We start from the raw sequence: 12,683 nt of genomic DNA, 5'->3' as shown, positions 1-12,683 counted from the left end.
ACCATCTGTATCACTGAGGCACGCAAGTCTCCCCAACAACGGCAAGGTCCATGGTTCGTGGGGGGGGGGGGGGGGGGGAGAGAGGAGCAAGTACTATGGTGTAAATATTAGATGTGTTTATGCTCTAAGGTCAATCGGTAAGGGATACTCTGTTGATCAAATGTTTTGTGGTGTAATGAATCTACCACCACCACCAACGAAATTCTCAAAATATTACTCGGTTGTTGGATCCTGTGTTGGAGATATTGCCCAAGAATCCATAAAAGAAGCAGCGGAGGAGGCTGTGGCGGTGAATGAAGAAATTCCATATGTTCAGAATCCTCGGGACCTGGCTGTCGCACTAGATGGTATGTGGTAGAAGCGCGGGCACACCTTACATAATGGGGTAATAACGGCAACAAGTGCTGATACTACAAAAGTTATAGATATTGTAATTAAATCCAAGCACTGTAGGTGTCCTAAAAGAGTGAAGGATGAGCATGCAGAAAACTGTCGAAGGAATTACAGTGGGTCTAGTGGGCCATGGATGTTTCCAGTGTGAAAGACATTTTCAGTCGCTCTCTTCTGTGGTACAAGGTCAGATACCTACAGTTCGTGGGTGATGGTGATTCGAAGTCTTTTGCTGCTGTATCTGAGCTGAAACGTTACGGAAATGATGTTACCATTACTAAACAGGAGGCATAGCTCACGTTCAGAAACGTATGGGAACAAGGCTGGATCGACTGAAGACCACAATGAAAGGCCAAGTACACAGTGATGGAAAACCTTTGGGCGGAGCTAAAAGATTGACAGACGGGGTAATCAACAGATTGCAGAGAGACTATGGACTGGCAATGAGACAAAATACTCACAGTGTTGATGGAGTAGAAAAGGCTGTAATGGCACTTTACTACCACACCTTATCGACTGACGAGGAACCACTTCATGGACTGTGCCCACAGGGACCCAATTCCTGGTGCAAGTACAACAAATATCAGCGATCTGAACGTGTATACAAGCATCATGGCAGTCTATCAGAAACTGTCATGAAGGCTATAAAACCAATTTTCAGAGATCTTTCTGCAACTGAACTTATGAAAAAATGTCCCCATGGACGTACACAACATCAAAATGAGAGTGTGAATAACGTAATTTGGACCAGAATGTGTTTGTGGAAATCCATACTCTTCATTTTGGAGTGCATGATTCGATTGCTACTAACAACAAAGGTAACAATATAAAGTGCAAGGTGCTGCAGATGTACATGATGAGTGCAATGATGTCGATAGACAATGAGAGGAAACGGGATGCTGAAAGGAATGAAAAGTAGTGTGAGAGGCAAGCCAGACAAAGAATGAAAGGTGTGAAAAGAAGGCTAGATGGGGAGATGGCTAGTGACAGTGAAAACCCTTCTTATGGTGCTGGACTCCACTAAAATGGTTCAAATGGCTCTGAGCACTATGGGACTCAACTTCTGAGGTTATAGTCCCCTAGAACTTAGAACTAGTTAAACCTAACTAACCTAAGGACATCACAAACATCCATGCCCGAGGCAGGATTCGAACCAGCGACCGTAGCGGTCTTGCGGTTCCAGACTGCAGCGCCTTTAACCGCACGGCCACTTCGGCCGGCGACTCCACTAAAATGTTAGTGAAACTTTGAAACTTGTTTTCCACAAGTTCACTTATTAGCCATATAAGGAACATTTTCTGCTAAACTATTAGAGATAAAGACTTACAGTTTTCAAGGAATGTAAACAGTGCCAGTATACACCCTGTATCATAGCCTTTTTGTGATACATAATTGATAATATATTTTATTTCAAAGACACTATGCCAAAAAATGTGTCAATTATTTTCACTAACAAAATAATTAATATCTTCCCAAAAAACACCAATAAATTAAAATCCATATGGTACTTGATATTAAATATATGTAATATTATACTGTAAAAGTTTCATCATTCTGGTGCATAAGAAAATGTTCCTTACATTTAACATTGGTGGTATAGGACGTTCCGGGTCACCTTAAGTTGCTTCACCACTCCAAAGAAGGCTGAGTTTAGCAGCCCTGCGTTAGCAAAACTGTCATCGACTGTATTTCCATTGCTATCGCACAGAGAAAGCATTGTTTGTGTCTTGCCTCTAGCGTACTTTACGTACGACCAGAATCTATTTGCATTTTCTGCCGGGTTTCGTTATGGAAACTGTATATAAGCACCTCGCATTGAAGTCCGCTCTAAATTCCGAGCTTTTGAAAAAGATCACCAATCTCGCGTTTCTGTTGTCCGATTAAATTTGGCATGGTTTTTTCGTTTTTTATACAACAGACTTCTGACCTGTTTTCTACACCAAGTGGAATCAGCTCCGTCGTTTGTCAATTTATTTGGTATAAATCTCTCAGTTGCTGTCGATGCTTATTTCTTTGAATTCAAGCCTCATATGGTCTACATTTTAATTTGGAAGCAATGGTGACTGTCTCTCAGAAAGGTCTCATGCGAATTTTTATCTGCTTCTTTGAATTATATTGTTTAGGTTTATTTTTGATGGATTTGGGAGTTACGGTATTCAGTCTCGCTACGACAGCCCTGTATTCATTAATCCCTGTATCCGTTTAGATGCTCGTCATTAGCTCAGGATTATTTGTTACTAAGAGGTAAGGTGTGTTTCCACAACCGTTTAATATTAGAGTGAGTTTATAAACTAAATACTGGAAATAATTTTTAGAGAATGTGTTAAGCAAAATTTAGAGTGAGTTTATAAACTAAATACTGGAAATAATTTTTAGAGAATGTGTAAAGCAAAATTTCGGATGATCTTTTATGTGTAACTCCTGATTTGAATAAGTATTTTGGCCGACATATTGAGGGTAAATTGAACTCACCGCCAGTTACAATTGCATGAGTCGAGTACGTGTTTCAAATTAGACTCAAAATTTTTTTGATCCTTTCAGCAGTTTCATCGTCTGAGTTGGGATGTCAGTAAAACGATCCAGTGATTATGTTATTCCGGTTGCCAAGAATGACCTCTTCCCATATTAACGAACAGGAACTATCTATTTCAGTTTCACTACAGATAAACTACTTCTAATAGCAAGAAACATGCCACCGCTATTTCTATTTAGCTTACTCTTTATGAACAGTGTTAGGTTCTTCGCAAAAATTTCGGCTGAAATTATCTCCGGCTTTAGTCGGCTTTCATTGTTTATAACGATTTGAGCATCAGTACTTTCTGTTAACGGTTGGAGCTCTGCTACTTTCGCAAAACAACTACAACTGAGAATGGTTATATCGATCGTTTCTAAATCTGCAGTCTTCTTGTGTTCAAACTGCACACTTTCAGACTGAAGAACTTTTTGTTTTTTCCCAACACCCTCAAACGTAAATAGCTGCCCAGTCCACGCCACTCAGAACCCGCTACTTGTGTAGCAGCCTCCTGCGCAACACCACCACCCCATGGCGCATGTCGAAGAATCTGCGGCCTGCACGGTCGTAGAACCGTCTGGGCGTCTAATTGAGACCCTCCACTCGGCTCTGTACCAGAGGTCAGCAATCGGTCCTGTCGGTTACGCTGCAGACAATGAGCTCTGCTTTCATTTCGCAACTAAGATTGGCAGACTTCACCACTTCTGATAGCCGATCGAAACCGGAGACCATCTCTTCCGATCCTACTCTTCATAGCAATTGCAAGGACCCATTCCACGTCTGGAATGACTCCAACTGGCATGCGCATGGAGTCCATACTGCATTTCTTGCCCTCCTTGGTGGCCATGTCCCTTAGGAACCCCATAATGTGCCTAACATAAGAGCTCCGAACTACCAATAATCCCACCCTCTGTGACTGCCCAGTCCTTGTAGTCTGAGAGATTTTCTCTGAAACACGACAGGCGACTGCAGGTGGCTGAGAGACAGATTCAGCAATTGACAGCACCTGGAACCTGCTGCACATACTAACCAGGGAGGCCTTGTGTTTGCCCCCTTCCCAGGGAAGTCTTTCACAACCTGCCACTCTCCGATGCTACCTCCCACTCGACCATGAGTGTTAGGTCAACCGCAATGAAAGCAGTAACTGGGCTGACTACTGGTGCAGATTGATCGGTCGACTCGTGGGTCCTGCTGGACGTCCGTTGCATCCACATGGCCGGCCCGCAACAGTGATGCCCATCCACTGCAGCTTCAAGCTGTGTAACCGAAGCCAGCACATCCTGGAGCTTAGAACGAAGTATCACCATATAGGCTCGCATCTGCACACTGCAATCACAACGCCTATCCATATCGAAGACGGTGAAAAACTACATTATACAGACAGACAAAGGATTATCTATACACGTTGCGGAATTATACTCAAGACACTGATGAAACCGCGAGAACTATGTCTAATAAATAAGATTAACATCGGAAATTCAAAAACTAAACTATCAAAGCACACACGTGGGACTAAATAATTCGCCCATGGTAAGGAATATGAAAAATTTCACAAAGTCAGTTTACTTTCCGACAAAAACGGAAACACTAGAGCTGTGTCTACTTAATATTAAACAAACATGTAGAAATTTAAAAACCAATGCACATACATGAAACTATGTAGTTCACTCCTGGTTAGGAACTCGTAAGGTACCACGAAAGCGGTTTCTTCCCTGTTGTATTTTTCGGCGGGTGGCTGCTGACTGACATCGGGGCAAATGCGAGGACTGTTTCTCTGAAAGAGCACTGCCGATTTTCTCCCCCATCCTTGAAACCATCTGAGGTTGTGCTCCGCTTGTAAAGATCACGATATTGACGGGACATTAAACCTTCATCTTCTATCCTTCCTTTTTACAATTTTCTCTACATCCTCTAAACACTTCTTCCAGGGCAGTCCCCTTGCTATCTTTCCCAGCACTTTCCCTTCAAGAATGGTCATCAAGAATGTCTTGTGTCTCATGACATGTCAAATAAATTACATTTTTCTCCTGTCCATTTCCTTTAATAACCATCTCTCTTCATTAACATCCATTAAGATTCAACAGATTCTTTTTCCTTCTGTCCAGCTCGTTCTTGTCGTTTTCCACCATACTGACATTTCAGCAGCTTCAAGTCAATCTGTTTCCAATTTACACAGCATCCAATATTCACTTTCATAAAGCAGTGGACTTCATACAGTTTCCTTTGGGAAGAATTTTCTCACATCCATATTCATATCTTTGGTGGTTAAAACGTTTCTCCTTTGACATAAATGCCTATATTGCCAATCCAATCCTCTCCTTCACTTCCACTAACCACCTGTTTTCCTCTGATTATGATACCTTGACAACAAATATTTTTCGTCTCAGCAGTTTTGACGTCATCATTTTATGTATTTATTTTATTATACATCGAGTCATGGAATACAGAAGTTTATTACTCGGTCAACGACGAACGACTTCAGACGTAAAAATAAGCATGCTAGGGTAGCTTGACGTTCAGTGTTTCCAAACTATACAAAATACAGAATCAGAAATCACTAAGAGCAAATATGACAGGATTTGCGTACCTGCTTACAGTGATTTCTGATGCTGTATTTTGTGTAATTTGGAAATATTATACGCTAAGCTAACTCTGAATGCTTCTGTTTATGTTGTAAGATGGTTATCACTGACCGAAATTAATAACATGATTAATAAATATGTGTCGTCCACGACTGGATTTATAAGAAAATAAATAATTCGTGAATCTCGTGAGCACCTTACTGAGATTGTCACGCAACCCGTGAATTTTTATACTGGTTTTTATTTCTTCCACAGTTTTTCGTACTGCCATTACAATCGTTTTCCGTTCGATCACTTAATTTCCATAGTTTAACATTGTGTGATAGGGTTTGTAGCATTCTATTCATTTCGTGATTGGATGCTGCAACTGTAAGGTTGTCATTACCAAATCTAATACAATGCATGCTTTTGGTAATGGCTTTCGTTCCTTCATTTCACGATTTCAATAGCTTCCTCAATGAACAAAATGGTTCAAATGGCTCTGAGCATTATGGGTCTTAACTTCTGAGGTCATCAGTCTCCTAGATCTTAGAACTACTTAAACCTAAATAACCTTAGGACATCACACACACCCAAGCCCAAGGCAGGATTCTAACCTGCGACCGTAGCGGTCGCGCGGTTCCAGTCTGTAGCACCTAGAACCGCTCGGCCCCAACGGCCGGCCCTCAATGAACACATCAGGTAAATAAGGAGACAGGTGACATCCTTGTCCAACTGCTTTTGTAATTATAGTCCCTTCCTCCACTTTACTGATGTTTATTTTTGTGCGGTAATTCTGGTAATGGAGCTTAATTATTCGGGTAATGGGCTAAAGACTGAACGTTATGGAACACAAGTGACGACGTTACTTCAGCACGGGAACACCTTCGTGCCGCGAGCAGAGGAATCGGATGAGACGATTTCCTTCGCGCTGTGGCGTGTATGTAGGGCGGCACGTACCTGTGAGGTACTGCCTCGGGCTGGAAGTCCACGTCCAGCCGGGCCGCCCCCGGTCTCGTGGGAAGACGCAGTCGAGGCGCAGCCCGGCGCCGGGCCGCACGGAGACGCCGCCCCACGGCTGCAACGACGCCGCCTCTGCCAACGCGCGCACCACTATCGTCGGCGGCGACGCGTCTGACACACACACAATGAATACAGTCAGTTTTCCGACTTCATCGCCACGTCCTGCACTCAAAACTACACTCATTATGTACGGGGGCGGGATTCACGTTGGATGCAGGGGTATCTCCGGAATTACACAGGAACAAATACCATGTAAGCAAGCTGCTATCATCGCATGAAGCTTTGATTCATTGTTCGAACATTATGGCAGATGGTGCATCATATTTGACCGAGAACGAACTAGATGAGTTGCGAGCGACCAGGGAAAGGAGTATGTTATTTAGCACCTCAGACTCGTATGTGAGATGCATCTGCTCGTGAAGTACAGACTGAAGCCATGCAAAGCAACGGTAACAAATCGACTGACCAATTCAGTTACTAGTGCTGGATGTCATTGCTACGACTGGCTGTGGCAATTAGTCCATTATAGAGACCTATGTTAAAATTTTCTTGCTTTATGATAAAGCTTGGCTCAATAGATACCACCTATCGTTGAAAGTAACTCACAATCCTGTCACACACCCGTCGCCGGTCTGTAATCTTGCGTTCTCCTGCATGCACTGTGTTGGTCTAAAAGCTATCAGGAAGGTAAGACATCGATCCTGCAAATCGCATAAGCAGCACTCTCTGACTTCCACATCTACAGAGATCCCCGGTATAACTAAACAGAATTTTGGAAACGACTGTTCTGTGAAATCACCTACTCAGATATACGCGGCCATGTCTCTTTAGAAAAAAAAGTAGGTTCTGGATCAACATTTCCATCGCGCATAGACTGCAATAGCCAGTTGCAATTGTGATGTGCAGCAACAGCACTTCAGTTGATCAGACATGGAGTAATAGCGTACTTATAATTATGATTTAATCGGCTTCTAACCGCCGTCACCCTTATTTCTCTGAAAATAACTTTACAATTGTTACGACACGTAATATACAATTCCCGAAACGTACGTAACACAACACAGGGTAACGTAACGACACTCAGATAAAAAAAAATGGTTCAAATGGCTCTGAGCACTATGGTATTAATAGCGGAGGTCATCAGTACCCTAGAACTTAGAACTACTTAAACCTAATTAATCTAAGGACATCACACACGTCCATGCCCGAGGCAGGATTCGAACCTGCGACCTTAGAGGGTAGCGCGGTTCCAGACTGAAGTGCCTAGAACCGCTCGGCCACTCCAGCCGGCAGAACTCAGATCAAACAGTGCTCTGCGATGTAGCTGTCGTCGGTGCAGGAACACTTCAGCAAACCTGCGCTGTGTTGCTCTACCATTGCATTCAGTGAAACCACAAACGAGGAGCATACCGACCAATTCTTCATCAGTACAGCTATCCATACAGAGGTGTATCACTGTCAACATACAATTAACGCTTGCGGAAAAACGAACCTAAGACAGAATCGAGTAGCACTGAATGCAGGCTTCGAGGTCATGAGTAAAATGCGTTTGTAACAGCACATAGCTTGAGCGAATGAAAACTGGACACAGGACACGAAGCGCTTACCGTCGGCATTTCACTTTTTTTTTCAATTTAATTTTTCCACAATTTTTGGACCTGTCATCTGGAATTTCTAAACATGTCGTACATATTCAATAATCTTGGTGACACATAAAATGATATATTTGAATATAGTGATAAATAATGTTAACAGTAACCGTTTGTAATATTAATGTAAAAATAAAATAAAAAATTGAAAAAATATCAGTTAAAAATATATATAGCACAAAATAAAAGGAATTAGGTCAAGTTACAAAGTGAATAATTTCAGCTTATATTACCAGATATGGTATTGGTTCCCTCAGAGTAACTCGAGATCTGGTGACTACCGACGACTAGACACACACACACACACACACACACACACACACACACACACACACACTGAGAGAGAGAGAGAGAGAGAGAGAGAGAGAGAGAGCTGTGCGTGTATTTCAATATATGTGTTAGTGTTATCATCAGGAAGGAGGGCGGTTAGCATATATTCTTCTGATTTCCTCCATCCAGCCGTCATTGAGCCACAATCTTCACGAATTGTAGATATGACAGTAGATTCCATAATCTTTTCAGTCAGTAACTTATATGGTCTCCTCCACTTCCCCAATATGTCAAACTGCAGTTGCCTTCGTAGAAACTTCTCCCACTGTATTCTTCCAGTTTCCTGTAGCAACGTTTCGTAGCATATCTTCATTTCCCTGTATTAATGGAGGCTAGCAGTGCACTCTGATTGCCATGAAGCACGTTGATAAACTTTTCTTCCTCATCTTGATATTCGCCTCAGGTTCTGTACTCAAAACTACAGTCAGTATATTTGGGGGCATTCATGTACGAGGCAGAGGGAAATCTCCGTAACTGGGCTCCAAGAGATTGTAGTGTGACTTTTTACGATTTTATTAGGGATATGAATGTTCTGTGGTCCCTGCAAGAGTTCGTTTAGTAGCTGTGTACCTCAGGCTGCACATTCCGGAAGTGATACCGTTGTAAATGCTGCATATAGGCAAGTTTAGCTAGTGTCCCTCTATTATCGCCATGAGCTGTGGCTGGCTCATGTTATGTCTTGGATTAAACCTTGGTTGCTATTCTGTGTTTAGTTTTCTGCAGTTATCGCAGTTATGCTGTTATCCTCTCTCTCCATGAGTGACAGCATCGGTGTGTATCGATATTCGCACCCTCTATCTTTGTCCTGGCGCTTATAGTTTCCGGCTAGGCGGTGTGCGACCATTTGGTCGGTTGGCGTGGAGCAGCGAGGAAACCTCCACGGCGTGAAGTTTGGCCAGGACCGCTGGCGTTGTCTATGTGCGGTCGGAGTGTGTGGTGCTGTTCCCATTGCTACGAGGTCTGTGGCTCACCGATCCTGGACACAAAAGTTGAGTATTGACTTAATCTACCACCAAGCCACGACTATTCACATTGTGTCGTTTGGATTTCGTTATTGGCTGGTGGGACATTCCCGCGAGCTGCCTTATGGCCGTTAACTTTCTGGTTACCTGTCCTGGCCGTTGACAAAAATTCAGGCAGCGTATTTTCCTCATCGTGTTGTCACTGTCCAGCACGGTGTGTAGTTTGACAGCTCAATGTATAATGGGTTATGGGCACCAATACTTTCTACGTTGTTACATTGAACTCCCTGTTGTGGGCTGGTCAGGTGGAGTGGAAGTTATCTTGTCAGTGGGTCCGTTTACTGTCTGTCGGTTGGGTTGTCGTCGGTTCGAGAATGGCTGGGCTGATTGCCTGTCTCACCTAAGCGAGCGTTAGTGTTTTAATTCCAGGAGTACCCTCAGAAACTTCTGAGTGCCGTTAGGTGTACTGCCTTTTCTTATTTGTTCTTCTTGTTTGTATTTGTATGGCTTCTAGCTGCTTTTAAATTAAGGTTGTTTTGCTCTTAAGGTGTCAGATTGTTTGGGCCTTCAGCCTAATTAAAGAACGTTTTTAAGATGAGGCCTTTTGCCTTTTAAAAAATTAATTTTGGTTTGAATCTTAATTGAAAGAACTGATATAAAATAAGCCCTTCTGCCTTTTAAGTTCCTGATTTTGATTTGAGTCTCAAGTTATTGGATTTCAGCTGATTTTAAATTAAAGTGGTCTTGCCCTTAAGGCATGAGGTTGTATGGTGTATTCAGACCGTTATTAAGTTCCAAAAATTAATTTCGTGTTTCTTTTTAAAAAAAATTCTTGGCTTTTATAATGTTAGGTCAAATAAATATAGTTGTATGTACGAGTGTAACCTTCAGCCGCTTATGTTGGCCCCTTTCCACAACTTAAACTACCTGTCCTGTCCTGCAGGTTTAGGAGGGCGTCTCACGCCACTTTCTCCTTCGATGACAATCACATTGTGTTCGCTGGATGTCAGATATGGAGCACCTGCAAAATATTAATCTTAGCTGCTGCCATGGGGTTTGCTAAAGTGACATCTGTGTTAGTCGCTGCAACTGGTTGAATTATAAACACCTGCGCCATTGGAAGATGCGGCAGCCCAACGTCATTGTTCTCACGTTCAATGAAAACGTATAGACTATCTGATCAAAAGCATCCGGGCACCTGGTTGAAAATGCTTACAAGTCCGTGGTGCCCTCCATCAGCAATGATGGAGTTCAGTATGGTGTTGGCCCATCCTTAGCCTTGATGACAGCATCCACTCTCGCAGACATACGTTCAATCAGGTGCTGGAAGGTTTCTAGGGGAATGTCAGCCCATTCTTCATGGAGTGCTACACTGAGGAGAGGTATCGATGTTGGTCGGTGAGGCCTGGCACGAAGCCGGCGTTCCAAAACATCGCAAAGCTGTTCTGTAGGCTTCAGGTCAGGACTCTGTGCAGGCCAGTTCATTATAGGGATGTTATTGTCGTCTAACCACTCCGCCAGTGGCCATGCGTTATGAACAGGTGCTCGATCGTGTTGACAGAATTGCTCTTAAACAGTGGGAAGCATGAAGTGCTGAAAACATCAAAGTAGGCCCGTGCTCTGGTAATGCCACCCAAAACAACCAGTGGTGCAAGTCCCCTTCATGAAAAACACGACCACACCATAAAATCACCGCCTCCGAATCTTACTGGTGACACTACACACGCTGGCAGATGACATTCACCGGGCTTTCGCCATACTTACACCCTACCATAGGATCGCCAGATTGTGTAATGTGATTCGTGACTCCACACAACGTTTTCCCACCGTTCAGTCGTCCAATGTTTACGCTCCTTACACCAAGCGAGGCGTCGTTTGGCATATGGCGGCGTGATGTGTGGCTTATAAGCAGCCGCTCGACCGTGAAATCCAAGTTTTCTCAATTCCTGCCTGTCATTGTACTTGCAGCGTATCCCGATGCAGTTTGGAATTCCTGTGTGATGGTCTGGATAGATGTCTGCCCATTAAACATCTGTCGGCGGTTTCTGTCAGGCAACAGAGGAGATCGGCCTGTACGCTTTTGACCTGTACGTTTCCCTTCACGTTTGCACTTCACTATCACGTCGGAAACAGTGTACCTAGGGATTTTTAAGAGTGTGGAAATCTCGCGTACAGACGTATGACACAAGTGACACTCAATCACCTGACCACGTTCAAAGTCCTTAAGTTCCACAGAGCGCCCCATTCTGGTCTCTGAGGATGTCAAAGGAATACTGAGGTCGCTGACGTGGAGTACCTGGCAGTAGGTGGCAGCACAAGGCACCTAATATGAAATCGTCTGGTTTTGGGGGTATCCGGATACTTTTAATCACATAGTGTAAATGGCAAATAGTTTATAGGAAGTCTACCACTACAAACAGGTATTTAGACACCGCTCGGTGAAACCGTCCAACGAAAATCAAACCGCTTTGAACTCTGCCTTCATATGCACTCCACATCAGTGTAAGGTGTCAGGCAAATTCAACACCTTCCATGAAAACCCTGACATGATAAGCAAATCCAGTAGTATGTCACATAGCTCCGAATAAATCGTGACATTAAATTAACCAAAGTAATACGAGTAACGAGTAAGCAAATGGAATACCACAGACTAACACAAGAATGCCTAAATGCATGTCATACCTTCCCACCGTGAGACAGACGCAGTTCCGAGGGGAGAAACGAGAAGCCGAGAGCAGAACCGTGTTAAGCTAGAAGGCCCTACGATAAAGGACGGACACCCACGTCGCTAGCTAACCGCTAGAACCACCCCCAAGCCCATGTTAAAAGCTAGAGCCCTCCAGAAGAACAGTATAGATCTTACGATAACACTAAAAGGACCACACCAGCTGCAAGTTTTAGCGTGAGACATTTTCGCGTCTCTGTTACGTTGCAAACTTTAAAAACATTGCCCCACCACGAAAAGTATAACGTTTCTCATTGGAAAGACAGAATTTTGTAGGTGGAGCTTAAGATTAACATTGAGACCCTGATTGTCCAGATGAAAACACAGCCAGATAGTTATTTTAAACCAACTTCGGTAAATTGTAGTAACGAGAAGTTAGGAGAGAGTTGCTTCCGAGACGGCGAGGTGAGCGGAGCTGTGCTGTTCGCCGCCCCCTGACGAACACCGACAAGGTAATGAACGCACGCGATGCCGCATAACAGCGCATAAAGCTTCACTCAGAACTGCAGAAGTCTCATCTGTTACACCCCC

General features: G+C 43.5%; 1 protein-coding gene across 2 annotated transcripts in view; it reads right to left on the bottom strand.

Moving 5' to 3' along the window:
* The window catches only part of LOC124795298, a 604,282-nt gene that overhangs the window by 106,909 nt on the left and 484,690 nt on the right, over positions 1–12,683 (bottom strand). For both annotated transcript variants that reach the window (XM_047259261.1, XM_047259271.1), the window contains exon 4: positions 6,424–6,597. In XM_047259261.1, the coding sequence (XP_047115217.1) occupies positions 6,424–6,597 (174 nt within the window). The remainder of the gene's footprint in view (positions 1–6,423; positions 6,598–12,683) is intronic.

The sequence above is a fragment of the Schistocerca piceifrons genome, chromosome 1 (genome assembly GCF_021461385.2).
Source record: "Schistocerca piceifrons isolate TAMUIC-IGC-003096 chromosome 1, iqSchPice1.1, whole genome shotgun sequence".
Lineage (NCBI taxonomy): Eukaryota > Metazoa > Arthropoda > Insecta > Orthoptera > Acrididae > Schistocerca > Schistocerca piceifrons.
Note: the sequence above shows the minus strand (reverse complement) of the source record. Positions and strands in the feature narration are given on the sequence as shown.